At 37.1% G+C, this 19,380-nt stretch overlaps 3 protein-coding genes and 1 long non-coding RNA gene across 9 annotated transcripts in view; 3 read left to right on the top strand and 1 right to left on the bottom strand.

The window, feature by feature from the left end:
- The window catches only part of LOC105195147 (Down syndrome cell adhesion molecule-like protein Dscam2), a 176,347-nt gene extending 171,948 nt beyond the window's left edge, over positions 1–4,399 (top strand). For 4 of the 6 annotated variants that reach the window (XM_026133465.2, XM_011160412.3, XM_026133466.2 and 1 more), the window contains 3 exons: positions 936–1,155; positions 1,661–1,751; positions 1,969–4,399. In XM_026133465.2, the coding sequence (XP_025989250.1) occupies positions 936–1,155; positions 1,661–1,751; positions 1,969–2,230 (573 nt within the window). In that variant the 3' untranslated portion in view covers positions 2,231–4,399. The remainder of the gene's footprint in view (positions 1–935; positions 1,156–1,660; positions 1,752–1,968) is intronic. The other 2 variants (XM_039449987.1, XM_026133467.2) reach the window with 1 other exon arrangement.
- A 1,055-nt stretch (positions 4,400–5,454) lies between these two features.
- On the top strand, positions 5,455–10,895 carry LOC105195306 (actin-like protein 6B). Its single transcript, XM_011160680.3, has 6 exons — positions 5,455–5,620; positions 5,723–5,923; positions 6,831–7,268; positions 7,428–7,768; positions 7,942–8,037; positions 8,118–10,895. Exons 1-6 carry the CDS (start codon positions 5,596–5,598, stop codon positions 8,280–8,282), a joined length of 1,266 nt encoding a protein of 421 aa, XP_011158982.1. The 5' UTR covers positions 5,455–5,595; the 3' UTR covers positions 8,283–10,895.
- LOC105195146 (battenin) lies at positions 10,378–19,340 on the bottom strand. Its single transcript, XM_011160411.3, has 7 exons — positions 17,881–19,340; positions 15,763–15,905; positions 14,621–14,779; positions 12,805–13,141; positions 12,360–12,509; positions 12,098–12,238; positions 10,378–11,713 (listed from the first exon to the last, which is right to left on the bottom strand). Exons 1-7 carry the CDS (start codon positions 18,061–18,063, stop codon positions 11,573–11,575), a joined length of 1,254 nt encoding a protein of 417 aa, XP_011158713.1. The 5' UTR covers positions 18,064–19,340; the 3' UTR covers positions 10,378–11,572.
- Positions 12,140–12,583, top strand: LOC120357731. The gene is made up of 2 exons (XR_005574754.1): positions 12,140–12,266; positions 12,344–12,583. It is a non-coding gene; the product is annotated as an uncharacterized LOC120357731 (long non-coding RNA).
- Positions 19,341–19,380: the final 40 nt, after the last annotated feature.

The following is a 19,380-nucleotide window of genomic DNA, read 5'->3' as shown; positions in this document are numbered from 1 at the left end:
AATTTTAATTAGCGCGCAAACCTTCCTGGTCTTTTCTCTATCAATTCGGAAACGCGGACTTCTCTGGTCTTCTTTATTTTCAACGGCGACATCATGACGCCGATTAAAGTGAGTATATCGTTGCGACTGCTGGTCCCATCGTTTCGTTTCGCGAGTGTTCTGAGGCGGCTCGCGAATCGAGGAGTTGAAGTATTGATTAGAGCAGACTGGACCTACCGAACACGCCGTTCGCTATTCACTTATTTGCATCTGTCGCCGAGTCTCATCGTAGATTTATTTAATAGCTGTAGCATAAAACTCTCTCATGATTCATCGCATCGCTCCCGCGACTCCTAGTTCGACGAAGTAGAATAGAGTTTCTGTAGAGATGGTGAAGCTCGTTACTCTTTCTCTCCACAACTGGTAGAGAAGAAATAAAATATGTATACGTTTTTGGCGCGACCATCACTTCATAATTCGTTGTCGAAGAGAGCTTTTGTCTCTTTTTCATTAATAACGGATAAAATATGTTTTTATGTCTCTATTTAATGACGAATAACGTCTTGATTTCTGTTGAAAGTTGATCGCAATGAATTATAAGAGAAATTTATTTTGATAAAATTAAATGTGTGCATAAATGTGATAGATAGTTGAATTTTAATAAATGAGAATTTCTGTTTTTACGAGAGAATATTGGGATCTTTTTAATTTGCAACTGTCCCCAAGAATCGTCCGCTTGAATAGCGAACATCTTTCGCTCTCGAGATTTCCGTTGACTCGCTCCTTGAATGTAGCAATCCCGAGAAAAATTATTGACCTGGTCAGGCGTATAGTCGCGATCCTCGACGATTCTGCTCTAATCTTGAGGTCGCTTCTCGTGCGATCCGGTCGGAAATGCGGTGGATGCGCGATACGCGGTGTGCCATCTCATGGAAACCAATTCCGTCTGATTGCAGTCGGATTGCAACCGGTACACTAAGGTGCGCGGAGGCCGTTCGTCCTCTGCGCCGTTGCACAAAGCGCACAAGGTCAGTCAGGGCAAGTCCGAGTCGGAGGAGTACGACACCCTGGGCTCGGACAGCGACACGGAAGTCGGGACCAGCAGCCGAACCGAGTCTTCCAATCACCTCGTCGATTCGCACCACTCGGCATCTGCGGCCGACTCGCGCGTCCACAGTATGCAATATTTTCACCTCTTTCTGTCTTTCTCTTTCTTTTTTTTTCTTTCTCTGTGTTTCTGTCTCTCTTCTCCTCAGGAGTGTAGCAGTAGGACAGAAGGCAGCTTCTTGAACTAGAAGCGAAAAGGACTCTAGGTTCTTTTTTTTTCATTCTTTTTTTCGACACGCGATTCTCGCTGCAGATTCAGTCCTACAATTTTTGCTTCCAGACCCGAAAATCCTACGCTACGCTCCAGTTTCCGTTTCCGCAAGGCCTTCCACTGCTTCTGACTGCGAGCACTTTCATGCCGTTCGATATCGTACACATAAAAGTTCGAGGGCCACGGTAACGCGTGCATGCTTGTTTGTTTTCCCGAATCAATATGTGGAATGCGATATACGCTTCCTTGGTCGCAGTCTTGTCGCACGAACCAACTGTTATGCATCGCGTAATGTAGCTCCACGAACGCGATTATGTTTGAATTAGGAATAAGAGAAAACAAAGGAAAAACATTTGCTTACAGACTTCCTGTACCATGGACCAGAATCTAGCACGTCTACAGAACCCTCACCGATTTTTGAGAGAAAATCGTTTCCTGGAAGGGGAAGACCCAAGTAAGTTTACCGGCATTAACTCATTACTATATGTAAAAATAGAATTCACTCTTTCGAAGAATATTACAAAATCGAAGAAAAGCCAGAATAATGAACAAATCAAATTTTTATTTCAACTTAATATTTTTATTTAAACTTAAATTTGCATTCTTAAATTCGTAAATTCCTAAACGTCGCAACAATTTGCAAGGTGAAAGAAAAGTCCGTTTGCATTCAGGATGTTACAGTTGGCGCGTCATACCAGCGAGGAGGCCCGTGCCAACTTCGGGCCAATCTCCGGGTTTGGCCATCCCAAGCACCAGTCGGGCAATTCCTGTGCCAATCGGGACCAGGAGCGTGACGGATCAGGAAACCTGTTCGTCCCCAAGCTGGACCCACCCTCGGGGTTCTCCGACGCGTTTGAGCTAAGCGAGGCCGAGTGCGACTTCGATCGCGGTCACAGCCAACGAAACGTCCGTGACTTCGTAATCGCGGTGTAAATAGCGTGTAAAAGCCTCCGACGCATACGCGGGAATCCCGTCGTAAGGTAAAAGAGAAAAGAAGAAATTAAAAGTAAATGACGAGAGAAGAGAAAGAAGAAGTATAATAAAGTATAAGAGGAAAAATCGCGCGAGAATTTATGTAAACCGCGGTCCGTCGTTTCGTTAATGCGAATTGGCGCCTCGCGTCCGATCGCCACAGCCACTCGAGTGATATTATAATTCCACGTGCTCCTTCGTCCTGCTCTCCCGGCCTACGTCGGCGAGAAACGCGTCCGTCAGCACAACGACCACGTGCTCCGTAAACTGCCACCGGCAGATCTCTGGCGAGATCGATCCAAACGTCAAGATTATTTCTCGGCTTAAGTACTTTAGGGCTACGATTAGGCGAACGATCGCGAACGCGCTGCGATTGATCGTATAACACAAAGTTAAGTTTAACGAGAGAGAGAGAGAGAGAGAGAGAGAGAGAGAGAGACAGAGAGAGTCTATAAGCTGCCGTTTATCGGTTCCGCTCCGGTAGAACCGCCAAGTTATACGCATCGCGTCGTTCGAGTACTCGTGCGAGTGCTTGAGCGAAGCGAGTCGAGTGCTCTACGTTGTTGTCTGTTCTAATATCGTGGCGCGAGAAAAGAATCGAGCGTTTCGACGACGACGAAAACCGTGTAAAACTGCCACGTTTTATTCCACGCTCCGTATAATTAATCCTAGTTAGTTAAAATGGCGGCGCTACACGCGCGATCCGCATCCACCTCGGATTTCTTCCCTCCACGCGACCGTCTTCTACTGCGCGGGTATCTGCCTACGATTTGCCGAAGCACGCGAACACGTACCACCCCGCCTACAGTCTTCTGATTATTACAATAGCGAAAATACGACGCGAAGCGCGCGACAACTGTAATTAAGCTGTAAGATTCTAACGGTAACTGCCATCTTACTCTATTACGAAGCGACCAACGACCGCGAAGAGATCTTACTCTATTACGATCGACCAAAAACACCCTCGCGAATCGTTCTCCGACGATTGCACGTGTCTCTGGCGCGAGACACTCGTACATGCATATCGAAGCGAGCAATACGCGACCTCCGAACATTTTTCCTTGTCTTCCAGTCATTCACGTCGATTCGATCCATTCATCGCGATCCATTAATCGAAACGCACCATCTTCCGCTTCTCCACGAAGAGTGTTACCGTACGTGTCTAAGTAAAGAGAAAGTAACGCGATCATTCGTCGTTGTCGTCAGTGTCGTTGTAACTTACCCGAGAGACTGAAAGAAGCATCGTAGTTTAGGTTTACACGCGAGGTCTGTCGCAAGCGGCGCTCGCAGATCTCTGCGGTTAGCGTGAAAGCTGAAAGAGAGTTTGCAACGTCAGTAAAGGAAGACGCCGTTGTACGCGCGAGTGTTGCTAGAGGAACGTCGAATGCGACGGACGTCGAGCGTAAACCTAGTCTTAGTAGACGAGTTACCACGTAGCGTAAACATAACGGCCGAACGTAATGTCTGTAAGCTATCTATTACTACTGTACCCGTTGTACACCTCGCTCATCACAAACTGCCACGTACATCACGTGTCATCTGAAACCCAGCCCTCCCCTTTCCCCTTTCCCCTTTCCTTCCTCTGGCCTTCTGAAAGAAGAAGCTAAGAAGAAAAGATAGAAGAAAACGCAAACGCGATGCTAATCTGCGTCGATTAACGACCGACGGACCCCGAAGATGATGATAATGATGATGAAGATGATGATGATGATGATGATGATGATGACGGTGTGAGAAATTATTAAAATTGAAAGAAAAGAGCCGCTGTTTCACGAGTGTTATCGCAGCCTTCGTGACACTACGTGTTGCCATCGAATCAGTTTTGTCGTCACCCGTTGGCTGGTTGGATTACCGTGTCACACTCAGTCGGGGGTGACAATGATTTTTCGGTCGTCCGGTTTAAGTCCTCGAACTCCCATACCTCCCCCATGTTATTTCGGCCCTCGAGTCATTCGCGCGAGGTGGAAGAAAGCGAAAGGAGTCGCCCTGTTGATAATATATCGTCTATCTTTACGACACACAAAATGATTTACCACGAAATTCGTACTATTGTGTTTTAGACGACTTTAGATTGTTTATATTCTATTTACTTTGTAAAATATACAACACTAATTCCATATTGGAAACGTGCTCGTCTCGTGCCTGTGTGTTTCTTTACCCATCTGTTTGTCTGTCTTTCCCGTCCTGTCCTAATAAAATCTGTCTTAATTATTAATGTATTTTGTAGATATTAATGTTGATTAATGCAATACACAATTTTTAAAACCGCTCCTTTTTTTATTTATAAAATAATATTGATTTTTTCATAGTTCTGATTGATGCTATATATTTATTTCATAACATCATCATGGAAAACAGAAATTTTAATTTAACTTGAATGTTAACAGAGTTAATTTTATTCATTACAAATAGTTTGATCTCAATTTGGCTTCAAAAGATAAAAAATATCGTAACACACTTAACTTGAGTTTGCAAATTGATACTGCACATAAAAAAGGAATGAACAATTAAGTTTTTCTAATTTGACGCGCTGATCTTTTACATTTTTTAGAAATTTTTTTAGGAAAATGGATAAATATTTTTCGCTTTTCTAATTTTTATTATTACGTGAAGATTAATTTCCTTTTTTCAAATAAAAAATATGAATAATAATTTATTAACAATAGATTCATTTGATCTCTGTATGGTTCATCAATGATTAAGATTCCGGAACATTTGCGAATAGACTGAAATTAAAAATTCAAACGTTATTTTCAGAACTTTTATGACTATTGTCAAAACTAAAATTTTTTTTGTCTAATAAATAAATAGCACTTGTTAAAAAGTCTATTTTTAATTTACTTTATGTTTTTCTGAGCTGCAAAAAAAAATAAAAAATAAATTTATTAAGATAATTTTTGTTTCAACAACAGAAGCAAAAGCTTTGAATAAACATGTGATTGATTTTGATTTAATAAATTCTTTAATTTATTGACAGTGAATATGATTAAGTGCTTGAAGATAATTATTATCTGTTTTCATATTCTTTTTTCTGAAGTAATCTTACAACGATTTAATTTATAAATGAATTATCAGCTATCAATTATTTAAGAAGATTAAATTAAATTAAATTATATCACATATGACATAGTCTATGAAAAGATTATTAATTTCGTCGCTGTAACAATCGATTAGTCTTAAAAGGATATACAGCCGCACAATCCTCTCAATTCGCACGGATTCGCAAACGTGTTTATGCATGTGTGTGTATTCATGTTAAGGTATACACTGTAAGGGTGAAACAGTCCACCCGGGCATGCGCCAGGCTTCCTCTCCCTTCAGATACTATGAGCGGTGGTGTCTACGGCGGTGGTAAGTACGCGGAGCCGCGCTCCATAATTATTTCGACTAGAAAAAGAATATATTTTATACGTCATACTAATTCCACGGGATTGTCTGTGATTATCACGCTAGACGAGGTAGGTGCTATTATCTTCGACGTCGGACACCAAAGCCTCCGCGTGGGATATGGCGGCGAGGACACACCGAAGGCCGAGATCCCGACGACCCTCGGGGTGTGGGAGGAACCCGCCGACCCCAGCGGGATTGACTGTAACAACATCACCAGGAAGCAGTATAACATCGACGTCACGGCGATTCAAGTGCGAAAGAAAGGTACGCCATTTTATTCCCATTTACAGATTGTGAAGCGTCAACGCTTATTAAATATAATTATATAAAATATAATTAAATATATGATTGGCTCATCAAAAGCGAGAGCGTTTTACATTATCTCTCTTTTGTATTTTATGTGACAGTCCACGCATGCGGTAATAATACTTTTATCGATTAATAAATTACAGAAAGCGATATTCCAATCATTGACATCCCGACGAATGTTATTTAAATAGCAAAACAAATTCCCGCGATTTTTTTGAATCACATTATTGAAATTAATGTTAAGTTCTGTCGAAATTAACGTCGGAATATAGAAAACAGAATTTTATACAGTACAATTTTGTACGTAATAATTACAGAGTAACGAGTAAATATTTTTTTCGTGATATTAAACATAGTCAACTACATGAGTTTTAAAAATTCGTTTTAGAGTTCTCTTTCAACAAAATCTCGTATAAAACAATTTTATTTCATTTTTTTTATAAAATTTTTTTAATTGCATCAGGAAATGTTTTGTATAAAATATTTTGTTATATAAAAGTTATATGTATATGCAAAATATCAGATGTAAATATTTATTGTCAAAAAGAATTTATTTATGATTAATTGAATTTAGTAGAATTTAATACAATCAATGAAATTACATCAGCAAATCTTTTTTTCTGAATGTTATAGTAAAAATTAAATAATTATTCCAATAATTTTTGCCACTCTTAGGAGTGATTTATAATTTATTAGAGTGGCAAATTATTAAAAAATAATTGCTCAAGCTTGATTTTTACTTCTTTAAAGTGACGTTTCACTCTATTAGAGATTTAGATTTAGATACTACTCACTCTCTGTTAGAACTTTCGCAATATTAAAACGTTCTATTTAATAATTCGATAAATGTATTTTAATCTAGATATGGAGGTAGTGAGCCTGATGAAGGACGGCATGATTGACGACTGGGACATGTTCGAGCGACTGACCGAGTACACGTACAAGCAACGATTGCACGCCTTAGCTGAGCACCATCCGATCCTAATGACCGAGTGCCCGTGGAACACGAGACTGAAGCGCGAGAAGTTGCTGGAGCTGATGTTCGAGAAATTCAATGTACCGGCCATGTACATCTGCAAGAACGCTGTGTTGGCCGCTTATGCGAACGGCAGATCTACGGCGATGGTCGTGGACAGCGGTGCCACGCACACCAGTGCGGTGCCGGTCCACGATGGTTACGTTATCACCCAAGGGATCGTCAAGAGCCCCTTGGGCGGCGACTTCATCACCATGCAATGTAGACAATTCTTTGAGGAGAAGGATATCGAGTTAGTACCAGCTTGTCTTGTCGCCAGCAAAGGTAAACGATAACTTGTGAACGATGAAAGAAATACAAAAGATCTAAATTTTGAAATATTTCAACAAAATCTTTAAAAAATTCCGTCCATGTAATTTAGATTCCAACGGGGAATTCTGTCGTAATTAAAAAAATTTCTATTAATTCAGGATGTTTTTTCAGATGTAGTACGAGAGAGAGATCCACCTCGCTGGACGAAACGGCCAGGACCGCAACCAACGTCGTCTTGGCTGAGCTACATGGTGCGAGAGGTGTTGCAGGACTTTCAGATGAACTGTCTACAAGTGTCAGACAGTCCCTATGACGAAGACATGGCGAACACTCTACCTATGAAGCATTTCGAATTTCCGACTGGTTATAATGATGATTTTGGATCAGTGAGACTTATGATACCCGAAGCTCTCTTCGACCCTAGCAACGTCAAGGGTGTGGGCGCGAGTATTTTAGGGGTTGGTCCTTTGGTCACCACAAGTGTCGGAATGTGCGATATGGATATCAGACCGGTACGTACCTTTGCAATTAAATTTATATTATGCAGAAAATCGTTTATTTTGATCAAGTTAAATTACTGATCATCTACTCGAATCAATTTTGCTTTTGATTACGTAGTCGTGCCATAAATAAATTCTATCCCTGAGAAAAAAGAATTTATTTCATAGAGACATCTGTGTTGTAGAGTCTATATGGCAGCGTGGTGGTAACCGGTGGCAACTCTTGTCTTCAGGGATTTAGTGAAAGACTGAATCGGGACTTAGCTAGTAAGACCCCGCCGGTAAGCTTGTTCTCTCGTAACTCACATTAATTTACTTATTATCAAGTTTCGAGTTCTCTCAATGCAACTTTTGTTTGCAGAGTATGAGACTGAAAATAATCAGCGCAAATAGTTCGAGCGAGAGACGTTATGGTGCCTGGATCGGCGGCTCGATCCTCAGTTCCTTGGGCTCGTTCCAGCAAATGTGGCTGTCGCGTCAGGAATACGAAGAATCCGGCAAACTTATTTTGGAAAGATGCGCGTAATTCATTATCAATGGATGAATTATCAATGGATAAATCATGGTATGCGGACGCGTTCCGTTTTTAGTAAATTCATTATCTTCTTAATTTAATTAAAAATTGCTTTCCAAATAACACAAAAGACCTCCGAAAAACGTGAATTTAAATGAAAATTCGTCTAGACAATTAAAGTATTTTTCTAATTTGTACATTTTTGTGTTATTTGGATATTTTTATAATTATCATGTACTGATACAATGAAAGGAGAGCGACTCATTTTCAGTCTGATCGGAAATGCTAATCAAATTTCTAATGGTCATAGCCCCATAAAGGACACAACATGGTGTAATGGCTTACGTCTTAAAATAAATTCTACACCATAGCTTATGCGTGATGCAAACATTAGAAACGATTGACGTAATAGCGACGGTGTAACATAAACCGTCCTCGTGAGCAACAACTATCAAACTCTGAAGCGCCTACAAATTTAAGGATACTGCTAAAGCGTTATCAACACACTGAAAAAGAATTTGGTAATAATAATAATTTAGTCTAATTGATAGTTATTAAGCTTTGATGAAATAGTTTTAATTAAATATTCAGCTAATATAATCAAATACTAAATAATATTTAATAACTGTTTAGAAACTATTTAGTAATCGATTGGCTACTATTAATATAATTACTAAATATTTGGTTATATATGTATTAATCAAACATTTAATTGAAATTATTTCACCAGAACTTATTATTACCAAATTATTCCTTTTTCCGTGTAAAAACGTAGATAGTGTGCTAAAGTTTCTTCGCGATCTGATGAATTCAGATAATTTTTCACGATAAAGGATGTTTCCTCGTAATCTTGCGCACCTATAATTAGCAAGATTTGCGATTAATCAGAAACACCTTGTATAACGCATAAATCGCGAACAAGCAATGTTTAATCGACAACTCGCTTAGACGCCAATGTTAGATAGACGTACACGTATAACACGCGCGGCTTATAAGAATACAGTTCCTAATTGCTCCGTGAATCTTCCATATATCGTATCTTAGAAGAGAAGAATCACTTCCCATTCCACACGGAAAAAAAAAGAGATTGGTTGCAATAACAATCTGTGTGTTGTATAACTGAAATTTAGCTAGCACATAAATTCTCTTCCTGCTGTAACCGTTCTTTTTTTTCTGTGCAGCAAACATAGATAGAGATTTATCACACAATAAATCTTTCTTATTTTACGAGATTATTTATTTTGATTAAATATTTATTTGCTGTGGGCACAAAATACTTGGTTTATACATCGAGATAATAGATAACGACATATCCATTATTGCAATTGTCCTCATTCTAAGTTATCCTTGAAAAAAGTAACATTATCGTAACGTAATAAAAGTAATAATCTTTAGCATTATATACTCGCTATTTACGTCCTGCTAAAAATAGTAGTAAAAATATCATCACACGTGTGTCACGCATTAATCTTAGAACTACATACACATTTTTATATATGCGGACTACGTACGGGTTTCTCGAATTCACTTGGATATTTTTATATATGTGATTCTGGTAAAAAAATATATTTTTTGACAAATCTTTCTTCGGGTGAATATCAGATATTGTAAAATGTGAGATCACGGTTCTAATTCACTTGCTAAATTAATAAAAAACAGAAATTTAAACTTGAAGAAATTTTCAAGAATATTAGTGACTCGAAATTCTTCTCGAGTCTCGCAGATTCTGAAATGTGTGTGTAGTTCTAGGTTTAAGAAGCTGGCTAGATATTTTCTTAAGAAAGAAACATTGCTCGAAATGCGAAAGGCAACCGGCGGAGTGTAAAACAGCACTGACAATAGCACAGTTCAAAAAGTAGCAACTTAAAATTCCATAGTAAATAAATTCTTATTTTTTAAATCGCTCATCTTTTAATCACTACTTCATATATTTTACATAATTAAACGTTCTATTTATAATTTTTTATATAAATGAAAAATTCATAACATTTACCTATATCAAATATTATACGAACTTAGACCTTTGTAGAACAAAAACACGTTGAGTTGCTGCTTTCTTGGATTGTATCGTCGAAACAATCATACACTCCAGCAAGACAAAAATGTATTTACCATCTTGACGGCCTCAACAGCCACTTTATTAAAATCGACATAAATGTCTATAATACTCACAATCACAATCTCTCAATCAAAAGAGACATAAGAATAGTATCGATATATCAAAGTAGAAACGTGGTAGTTCAAACTAGTAATTTTTATATCTAATCTCAAGTGAATAAGGAGACGGTGTAATCCAAGTGCGTTATTTCTAATTCGGTAAGGTCAATTCGTTACTGTAGCTACTAATACTGAGATAACTTCTCGAATTTACGAGCGATCAATTCTCGATGGTGCGGAATCGCTTACGGCTTACGGTGCACGAAACTACTTGAGCATCTCGACGCAGCAAGTCGGAAATATTATAACGATATAAAGATCAACAATTAATAATAATCTCAGAGTATATCTACGGTATCGGGAAGCACTAAACGAGACTACAGTACAAGTCAAAATTTAGATACGCTATAGAAAAGAAAAAAAACAGACCTGTAGTACAATTTCCAAAATTTAGATACAGCATAAAAACAAACGGGCCTACAGTACAACGCGGGATCTAGATATAATTACTTTAGAAGAGATTTGTTTCGTCCAGCGAAAATGCAGATGGTTTTTTCGTATACTATATTACGTGCTACGTCGCCGTATAATGTATTATGTATATTTAATGCGACATGTATTGCAGTACGCCCTGTTCCTAATCTTTTAAACGTTTATACCGAATAAAGCACGAACCTTTGTAATACGTTGTAATCAAAACTGCTTCTGAAATTAATTTGGAAAGTTTCTGCACGCGAGCGGCACGGTTGTGGCTTTAGAAATGTCATATAATCCAACATCAATAATTATAAAAATAGTATTAAATAGTTATAAAATTGTGTAGAAAATTCACCATCGTACCGCTTGCATCTTAAAAGTTTGCTCTGCTGATTTTTCCCTTTTTTTTTCATTTTCCTCAAAATTTCGTAGATTTGCTCCAATAGAGTTAAAAGATTAATCAGGTAGAAACGTCAATCGTTTCATGATCCCACAAACGCGCGGTCAAGCAGTTACATTTAATCTACGTGTAATTGCTTAATTAAATAAAAGAAACGAGTTGTGCTATCTTCGCCTCTAATCGACATGTTACGTTGAGGAACTTTCGAGAGCAAAAGTTTCCGCGAGCGGAAACTTTATTATCACTAGCGGCCGAATTACCGCGATATTTAGCTGCCCAATCGCTTCGGTTGTGGTAACTTGCAAATGGAATTGTGAACAGGCATGGACAGCCATCCGGCCAACGCGATTCCAATCGAGTCGGCCATCGTCGCGATTCCCAGAGAAGCTTCGCGATCTTCCTTCGGAATCTACAAAAGATTTCATGCCTGATTAATTTTAAGTCGCGAAAAATGTCGCTAAATAATGACAAAATATACTTTACTACTTTAAGTTGCAGAAAAACTTGACGCATTCTTTTTTTATCGTTTGTAATTTTAAATTATTTCTTCCCATTAGAAGTACCGAGATTATTATTGATCACTTCTATCTTTTTTAGATTACATTTTTTATGTAAAAAATAGGATTCTGAAATTCTTTAACTTTTCAACAATCATGCCCTTTATACTGATGAAATATCTCATTTTTAATCATATTTTTTATTCTCATAATAATTTAGTCATTTGGTTCTTTTAGTGAGTAAGAAATATAAGTACACAATACTTCTGTGTAAAATAAAGAAATAACATCATTACCTCGGTCGACATCCGGAAGAACGTGTTCACGTATGATCCACCGCCAAGCAGACCTTCCCACAGTACAAGGGCAAAAACGATCCATATGTTCGGTATATAATAGTAGAGAGTCTCGAAGAGCAGGATTATAACGTTAGCGAACTGAAAGAAACAAACAATTTAGAACACAGTAAGTCCTGGTCAATACATACGTCTGTTATATGATACTATCCATATTTTTTAATTTGACTTTCTAATTTTCTTTAGAAGTTTTATTCATTACCTGCAACACGGACATTATCCAAATCTTGTTAATGGTGACTATGTTTACCGACGATCTTGAGATAAATACACCTATCTGGTAGTCCACTTGGAGCCATCTGTATTGTTCGTCGTGTGTCAACCAAATGCCATCAAATTCGATAAGCTCGTACTACAAACAGAGTCGCTTGCTTAGTTAATAGCTTGTAAAATTAATAAGTCAGATAATGATTCGCAATGACAAAACTGATACAAACGGTGCCCGACGACGTAACTTCTGCATGCATTTCTCTCTTAAAAAATTAAAATAAAAAATTGATTTGATTTAACAAGAACTCCTATAGCACAAATGGAGTGGAATAATATTACGTAACGTTAACAGGAAGAAATAGACAATTGTAACAACACAGACTATACAGACTATACAGAAGTACGTATAAAGAGACATTATAGCGAAATATCGTTACCAGACCCTGATTGATGAAGTATTCGAACAGGTAAACCAGCCCGAGTGGTATCATATACTTCAGCAAGCCGGGCACCATATTGATCTTGTCCCTGAAGGTCTTCTTGGGAACCTTGATGATCTGTTCTTGACTGTCGATACCGTTCTTGGTGATCGGAATTTTGGTGTGCGCTGGGTGTTTGAGAATACCCCAGAAAGTAATTGCCTGCAAGAGTGGCACGGCCAGCATGACTAGCAACGTATGCTCGGTATCTAACACCATGGTGAGCCCGGCGTAGGACACAGCGCCGATCACCCCAGCACCGCCAGTGCCCGATGACCATGTCGAGATCACTTGCCTGCGAGAGAATTAACAAATTAATGATAAGAAAATTCCGAGGTCATATCAAGCAACTAAAAAGCCGATAAAATAAAGAAGAATTCAATACAAAGAAGTAGAAATTAAATTTAATGTAAGCTCATTTTACAGTTTCCGCATTTCGGATCATCTGACGTTAGTCTTCAAAGTAAGCTTACTTGTTATCTAGTTATCTAACGAGTGTTTGTATTACGCGACTCTTCCGCTTCCGTAATCGTCTAGAGTGACACGTTACTATAACATCTCGGACAACGGACGGATAATTTATAACGCGAGTCGTCTTACGTTTTACAAGAAAGTAATTAGTGTTCAGCAGTCGTAATTGTTATTTTGCACCGGACGTTCACGGTGCGATTATAGATGTATCTATGTACGCATGTTGGCCAAACGCCAAGCGTGCGGCTTTACATCTTATTTTTCTGTATATGAAAATCGAGCGCGTACGGTTTATCATGTTTCGTGTATAAGCAGATCTGAAAGACTGCTTCGCCGGCATTGCATTATCTTATCGCTCTCGGTCGCAACTGTCTAAACGTCAATACCACACAGTCAGTACTTTGAAAATACATACATCCATAGCAACAGATGCCAAAATCCGGCTTTCAAATACTGTTGTCTCATAAAACGTTGAGCTGAGAGATTTAAACATCCTTCGACAGTTCTACCTTACATTTTATTACACGCTTAAAATCTTAATTCTATTTATGTCTCCCGCTGCTTCCAAAGAACCACTGAAGCATAGAAAATTATAATATTCCCAGAAAAAGAACTATTTTTTATTTTATTAGAGATGAGTAAGTTAATATTTTTTTAAATTAAATTAATTACCTACAAAATTAATTCAGTTAAAAGTTTCATGAACAAACAATTAAATTAGTTAAAAGTTGCGTTAAAATTAAATTAACTTAGTTAATTTTGAAAAATACGATTTATATTAAATTACAATGTTGTGATATTTTTAAATTAGGTTATTCTAAATAGTAAAATAATAATTACCACATGACCTACATCAAATAAATTTAATATAATTCTAAATTTAATATTTATTTGCAAATTAAGTTTACACAAAATAACAAAGAAATATCGTTTTAATATAGAAATGTATTATTTTCTTTTATATTTTTGTATTACACAGATAAATTTTAATTTAAGAAAAAAAGTTAAAGTTTATGTGTTTTAAAAATAATTAGTTAAAGTTAAAAAATAACTATCTTTTTAACTAATTATTTCTCAATCCTGCACTTATACGCGCATCTGTATAAATATAAATTATACAGCTAAATGCAGCTAAATTTATATAAAAAATCTATGCAGCGAAAAGCTATTGAATTTATGTATATATTCGGATCGGATGTTATAAGAACTTATAAGAAGTTTTAATTTAGGGTATGTGAAACAAGCGAAAATAAGTATAACACACCTGTAATGTGACAGTAATAAATGGAGTATGCACACTTACTTGGAAAACTGGTTACTGTACTGGAGCATGGTAACTTCACCCAAGCCGGAGGAGAGCGACGTTACGACGACGCCCAGAATGGCAAGCCATTCGGTAGTGCTCAACGACACCATAAGGAATCCTGCAGCGGAAAATAACACACAGGTAGCCAGTCGAGCACTGTAATTAATGAGTCGATTGTTCGATTAGCATTTCGACTGACGGTTGGAGCCGGCCGCTTGCACAACCGCGGGAAGGACTTACGCGAAATCCGAGGCTCCGTCGTGCGCCGGATGAGTGAGGTTTTTTTTTTTTTAAAAAAGAAGGAAATACAGACAGTAAGGAACATTCGGATGACACGCTAGATTTTGATTAATTGTTCGTGCAATTTGTGTTTTTTTAAACAAATTTAGAATTTCGCTTCTTTAAAATATGTATGCATAAAATAAAACATCATTTATTATTGATCTAATTAGCTAAATGGTACCAAAAAAATTATTTTATACGATAGAAACTCATTACATTATACAGATAAATTTTCCATTACACGTATAATATAATGAAGACGATTAATTAAATACTGCCAATTAAGTTAGATCTAGTTATATCGCTTTTATTACCTTTGTTTGTATTTTATTTTAGGATAATTAAGAGTGCATACGTTATTATCAAGATTGTCGTCCAATCATCGCGATGTAAGTTAATCTTAGCGTTACTTTTATCGCTGTCATCTTTCTGATAATTATGGAGCATCCATGCGTGAAAACTCTGCAGGTGTCCAAATAAGAATTTTAATCTTAAAGGAAAAGTGTGTGTGTGTGTGTGTGTGTGTGTGTGTGTGTGTGTGTGTGTGTGTGTGTGTGTGTGTGTGTTCGCGAATATTAATGCAGTAAATTGCGTAAGGAGGAAAATCGCGTAGGATCTGAAAGACAATACAAATGTTTTACGAATAAAACAAGTGAGTTACACATCGCGTTTAGTCATGTCGTCATTCCAATTAATGAGAGCAAAACATGGAATTTCATAAAAGATATTTCATTTTGCAGTGCTCACTGGCTTTATTCCGATAAATAATCACAGGATAACGCTAAGGTGCACAAGAAAGCACTTGGTAGCGTTATATGGCTGAAAGAAGAAAAGAAGAAATAAAGATGGATACTCACTGCACTAAAAATGGTAAAAACGGCGCCGTGATTTTGATCGCCAGTGCTGGCAGAATGTCCGCCAAAAGTATAGCACCGGTCGAAACCGTGTTGCATGTGCGAATTCCCGTCGTGTTCGTAACGTTTGTGCTTGGCGTGACATCCTAGAAAAATCGGAAGCACACATGCAATTCAATTGCTATTATGTTATTCATTTTTAATAAAAATTAAAGAAAAATATTCCAAAAATTTTTTTGAAAAAAAGAAGAAAAGATTTTTTTAGGAATTTAATTCGAGTATTTTCTTCTCTTCAAAAATTTTTTATGATGCATTAAAAATCTCGTTTTGCAATTTTTATATTTCTCTTACGATAAATTTACATGAACATATAAAAATAATTTTGTTTTATGTAATAAAGTAATGTAATCAAGAATGTAAAAAGTAATTGGACATTTCGCGAGTACGACGTTTTGCATGGACTAATTGTCGTTGCTGCTTTCTGGTTTACGTAATATATCGATCATAAATATAACACATTGAAAGGACATTGGTTGCACAATACGGTTGTCTCGTGCTGCATTATCGTGCTGCATGACACGTTTTTTCTCGTTCAGGAATCCGACTGCACGACATGAATTATTAAAACATGATTTTCCTCATTTGAGACGAAGGCGAATCATTACGTTGTTAAACAGGTCATTACGTATCATCTTTTCTATGGATCATGTTTAATTTATTGCTAGATTGCGGCGTAGATCTGAATGATTAATTAATAGAACTCGCAGTTTGCTTTAACGCTCGTCTATTGCTATCATTAGAAAATTTTCCATGGAACCTCCACGAGCATTTAATTACTTATCAGACTGGTATCGTATATCCGCAAGAATTTAATCGATACACAAGTGGTTAGATCACGCCATTAACCCATTACACAAAATTAAATATTACCAATTGACATTTTGATCTACGCAAAATTACAAAAAATAAAAAGAAGAAAATATCCGTTATCTACTAATTATGTAGATAATTTAATTGCAGTTATATGCTAATTTAATTGCAGTTACCTTTCGCAAATATTCGAGATTTATTTCTACGTTAAAAACGACGAATGGTAACTAATGTGACTTTTTAATTCTTATTTAATGTTAAATTAATTATAATTATTAATTAACTAAAATATAAATTAATGGCAATTAATCAGTAAATAATAGATTTGCTATATCATAATTGACATAAGTCTTGCGTGTATCCATCGATAAAATATCTTACGCCAACTTTATTAAGACGCATTATCGAATACTGTTTTACACGTATTGTTTGAATTGACGGATAAGAAATAATTTTCAAGAAAATGTGGAAATATCTCTGTATCCGATAAAAAAAATGTTATTAATCGTGTAAAAGTTAATTTAATACAATTATCGTAAAGAATATTTTTTCTTTGTAGAAATTTTATCCAGAAAATGAAAATGCGAAAATATTTTCAAAATTTGAAAAAGAAAGAAGAGAAATGCGACGCGAAATTGGCAGATCTTTGAAAATTTATGTCACAAATGATCGCTCTTTTGTGATGAAAAGGAAGTAGTTCACGATATCTTCACGATGCACCCGATGAACCTGATACTATTGTTAGTCATATTATTGTTATCTAGAGCAGACAACAATGCGGTGAGTTCATCCATGAGATAATACCATCTCTATTTCTCATAAGTTTCAAAGATAAGCTCAAATGTTCCATTTACTCTTAAAAGATTAATGCAGAGAATTTTCAAAATTAATGTCATGACTTTAATCGAATTATTTCGAAATATTTTCGCATGTATTTTCTTAAATATAAAATCTTAATCTAAAAGATAGTTATAATTATAAATTATAGTAATTACTTTTTTGTTTATTAAAAAGACATTTAAATTGTATCTTGATATCAAAATTATTAAAATTCTTCCTAAATAATTTTTAGGAAATTTCCTAATTTGATCAGAGCATATAATATTTTGGCTTAATATAATAATAAGTTATAACAATGTAAGTTTTAAGTTTATTCCCAAGTTTTGTCGATCTGCAGATTTAAGTATCCAGTTTCCCTCGCGACAGATAACCGAGAGTCACAGAGCTACTCACTGAATCAGAGCTACTCACCTCACCGAACTTGGTCTGGAGGATGTCGTGGGCTGCGCTGAGCATCACGACGTAACCGTAATTGTTGCACAGACCCAGAATCCAGTAGGCTAACAGATTGCGCCATCGTGACTTCTTCAAGATAGCTTCTTCGTCGAAAACATTGTTGGCCGCATGCGAATTCGTCAGACTGTTTTTACCCATCTTGAAGACCAGTTTGAAGAAGGGTCGCCTCTCTTTTTACTACTATCGGCCTAATCCTGCTCTCTTCGTCTTCTTTTCTTTCTCCACGTTTCTTTTCTCTTTTTATCGTTTCGTCTCTCTTCCTCTGTCTATCTATCCTTGTTACTTCGATACCGTTCCAGTCCCTTCCTTATTCCTCTTTCGGGACACGTGAGCGTCTGCTAAATCGGTTTGCTACTCAAACTTGTTGGTTTCTTTCTTTCTATCTTTTCTTCTGTCGGTCTGTCTCTTTCTCTCTCACTTTCCTTTTTCCACTCGCCGTCGCTTATTCTATAGCCGTCGTGAATACCGTCTCGTCTTCGGCTTCTCCGAGTCGGGAGACTCCGACCTGGCAGCTGCTTCTTCTTTTAGAACGAATTTAACAGCATTTGAGTTTCGAGAGATTTTTTGGTTTGTAGGATTATCGCAAGATATAATAAGAATAATTTCGTTTATTCAACAACAATATCGTTCTTTGGCTCACGTTCTCAAGTGTACAGTTAATGACTGGCGCTGACTGACTCGGTGTTTTTCTAATAATGAACTTTGCATAAAATGGTGCACTAAGTTCAATAGACTTCCTTCTTCGTAGATTACACTGGGTCAATTTAAAATGTGACCAGTGTATATATTGTTTCTTTTAATTCTGCAAGTCTTTTACTGATCTTTTATAATAATTGTCTTAAATCACAGTTAGATTGTACTTGCTGGTGAGAAATCACATAACAAGTCGCACAGCCTTTTTCTCTTGTAAGCGAGACAATATCTTCTCGCGATAGAGAAAAGTACCTTAATTCTTTTACGAGCTCTCGGATAGTATAGTCACCAGTGATTAATGAAGATACCTCAGCGAGTGAATCATTCACTGAACACGTGGCACCAAGTTCAACGTTCTTCCTTCATAAATAGAGAAAATATTCCATCCGAAAGTAAGTACCACAAATGTCTCGAACGATCGTCATCGAATATCTGTCATTGACATTCAATCGTCTGCAGCTTTCTCGCAAATTTCGTCTTCCACCGGCGCGCGATGTACGCGCGACTTTACCATTTAAATCCACGACCTATGATGCACTGCTGGATATACTTCTTCCCAAGGATGACGCCAGTTGCGATTCCCACTTTCAGTTCCTTTCTCCCTCCACGGTACGTGCTCACCCCAGCTTCGAGAAGCTGCTCCAATCTTAGCTTCCACTCAGGCCACCTCGATCGCTCACGCGTTAATGTAAGCAGTTTATGAATGCACTTCTTTCAGGATGCATCAGTAGGTTACTGTTTGTTGCCGCCGATGAATTTTAA

The sequence above is a fragment of the Solenopsis invicta genome, chromosome 5 (assembly GCF_016802725.1).
Source record: "Solenopsis invicta isolate M01_SB chromosome 5, UNIL_Sinv_3.0, whole genome shotgun sequence".
In the NCBI taxonomy this organism is placed as follows: Eukaryota; Metazoa; Arthropoda; class Insecta; order Hymenoptera; family Formicidae; genus Solenopsis; species Solenopsis invicta.
This window is presented reverse-complemented; position numbering and strand designations above follow the sequence as displayed.

Excerpts from the sequence above, each read along its gene's own strand:
- LOC105195146 (XM_011160411.3), bottom strand. The coding sequence starts at position 18,063 with ATGGGTAAAAACAGTCTGACGAATTCGCATGCGGCCAACAATGTTTTC. Across the intron at positions 15,906-17,880 it reads TCCAGACCAAGTTCGGTGAG|GATGTCACGCCAAGCACAAA; the intron begins GTGAGTAGCTCT and ends CGATTTTTCTAG. Across the intron at positions 13,142-14,620 it reads TACAGTAACCAGTTTTCCAA|GCAAGTGATCTCGACATGGT; the intron begins GTAAGTGTGCAT and ends ATTCTCTCGCAG.
- LOC105195306 (XM_011160680.3), top strand. The coding sequence starts at position 5,596 with ATGAGCGGTGGTGTCTACGGCGGTG. Across the intron at positions 7,269-7,427 it reads TTGTCTTGTCGCCAGCAAAG|ATGTAGTACGAGAGAGAGAT; the intron begins GTAAACGATAAC and ends ATGTTTTTTCAG. Across the intron at positions 7,769-7,941 it reads GCGATATGGATATCAGACCG|AGTCTATATGGCAGCGTGGT; the intron begins GTACGTACCTTT and ends TCTGTGTTGTAG.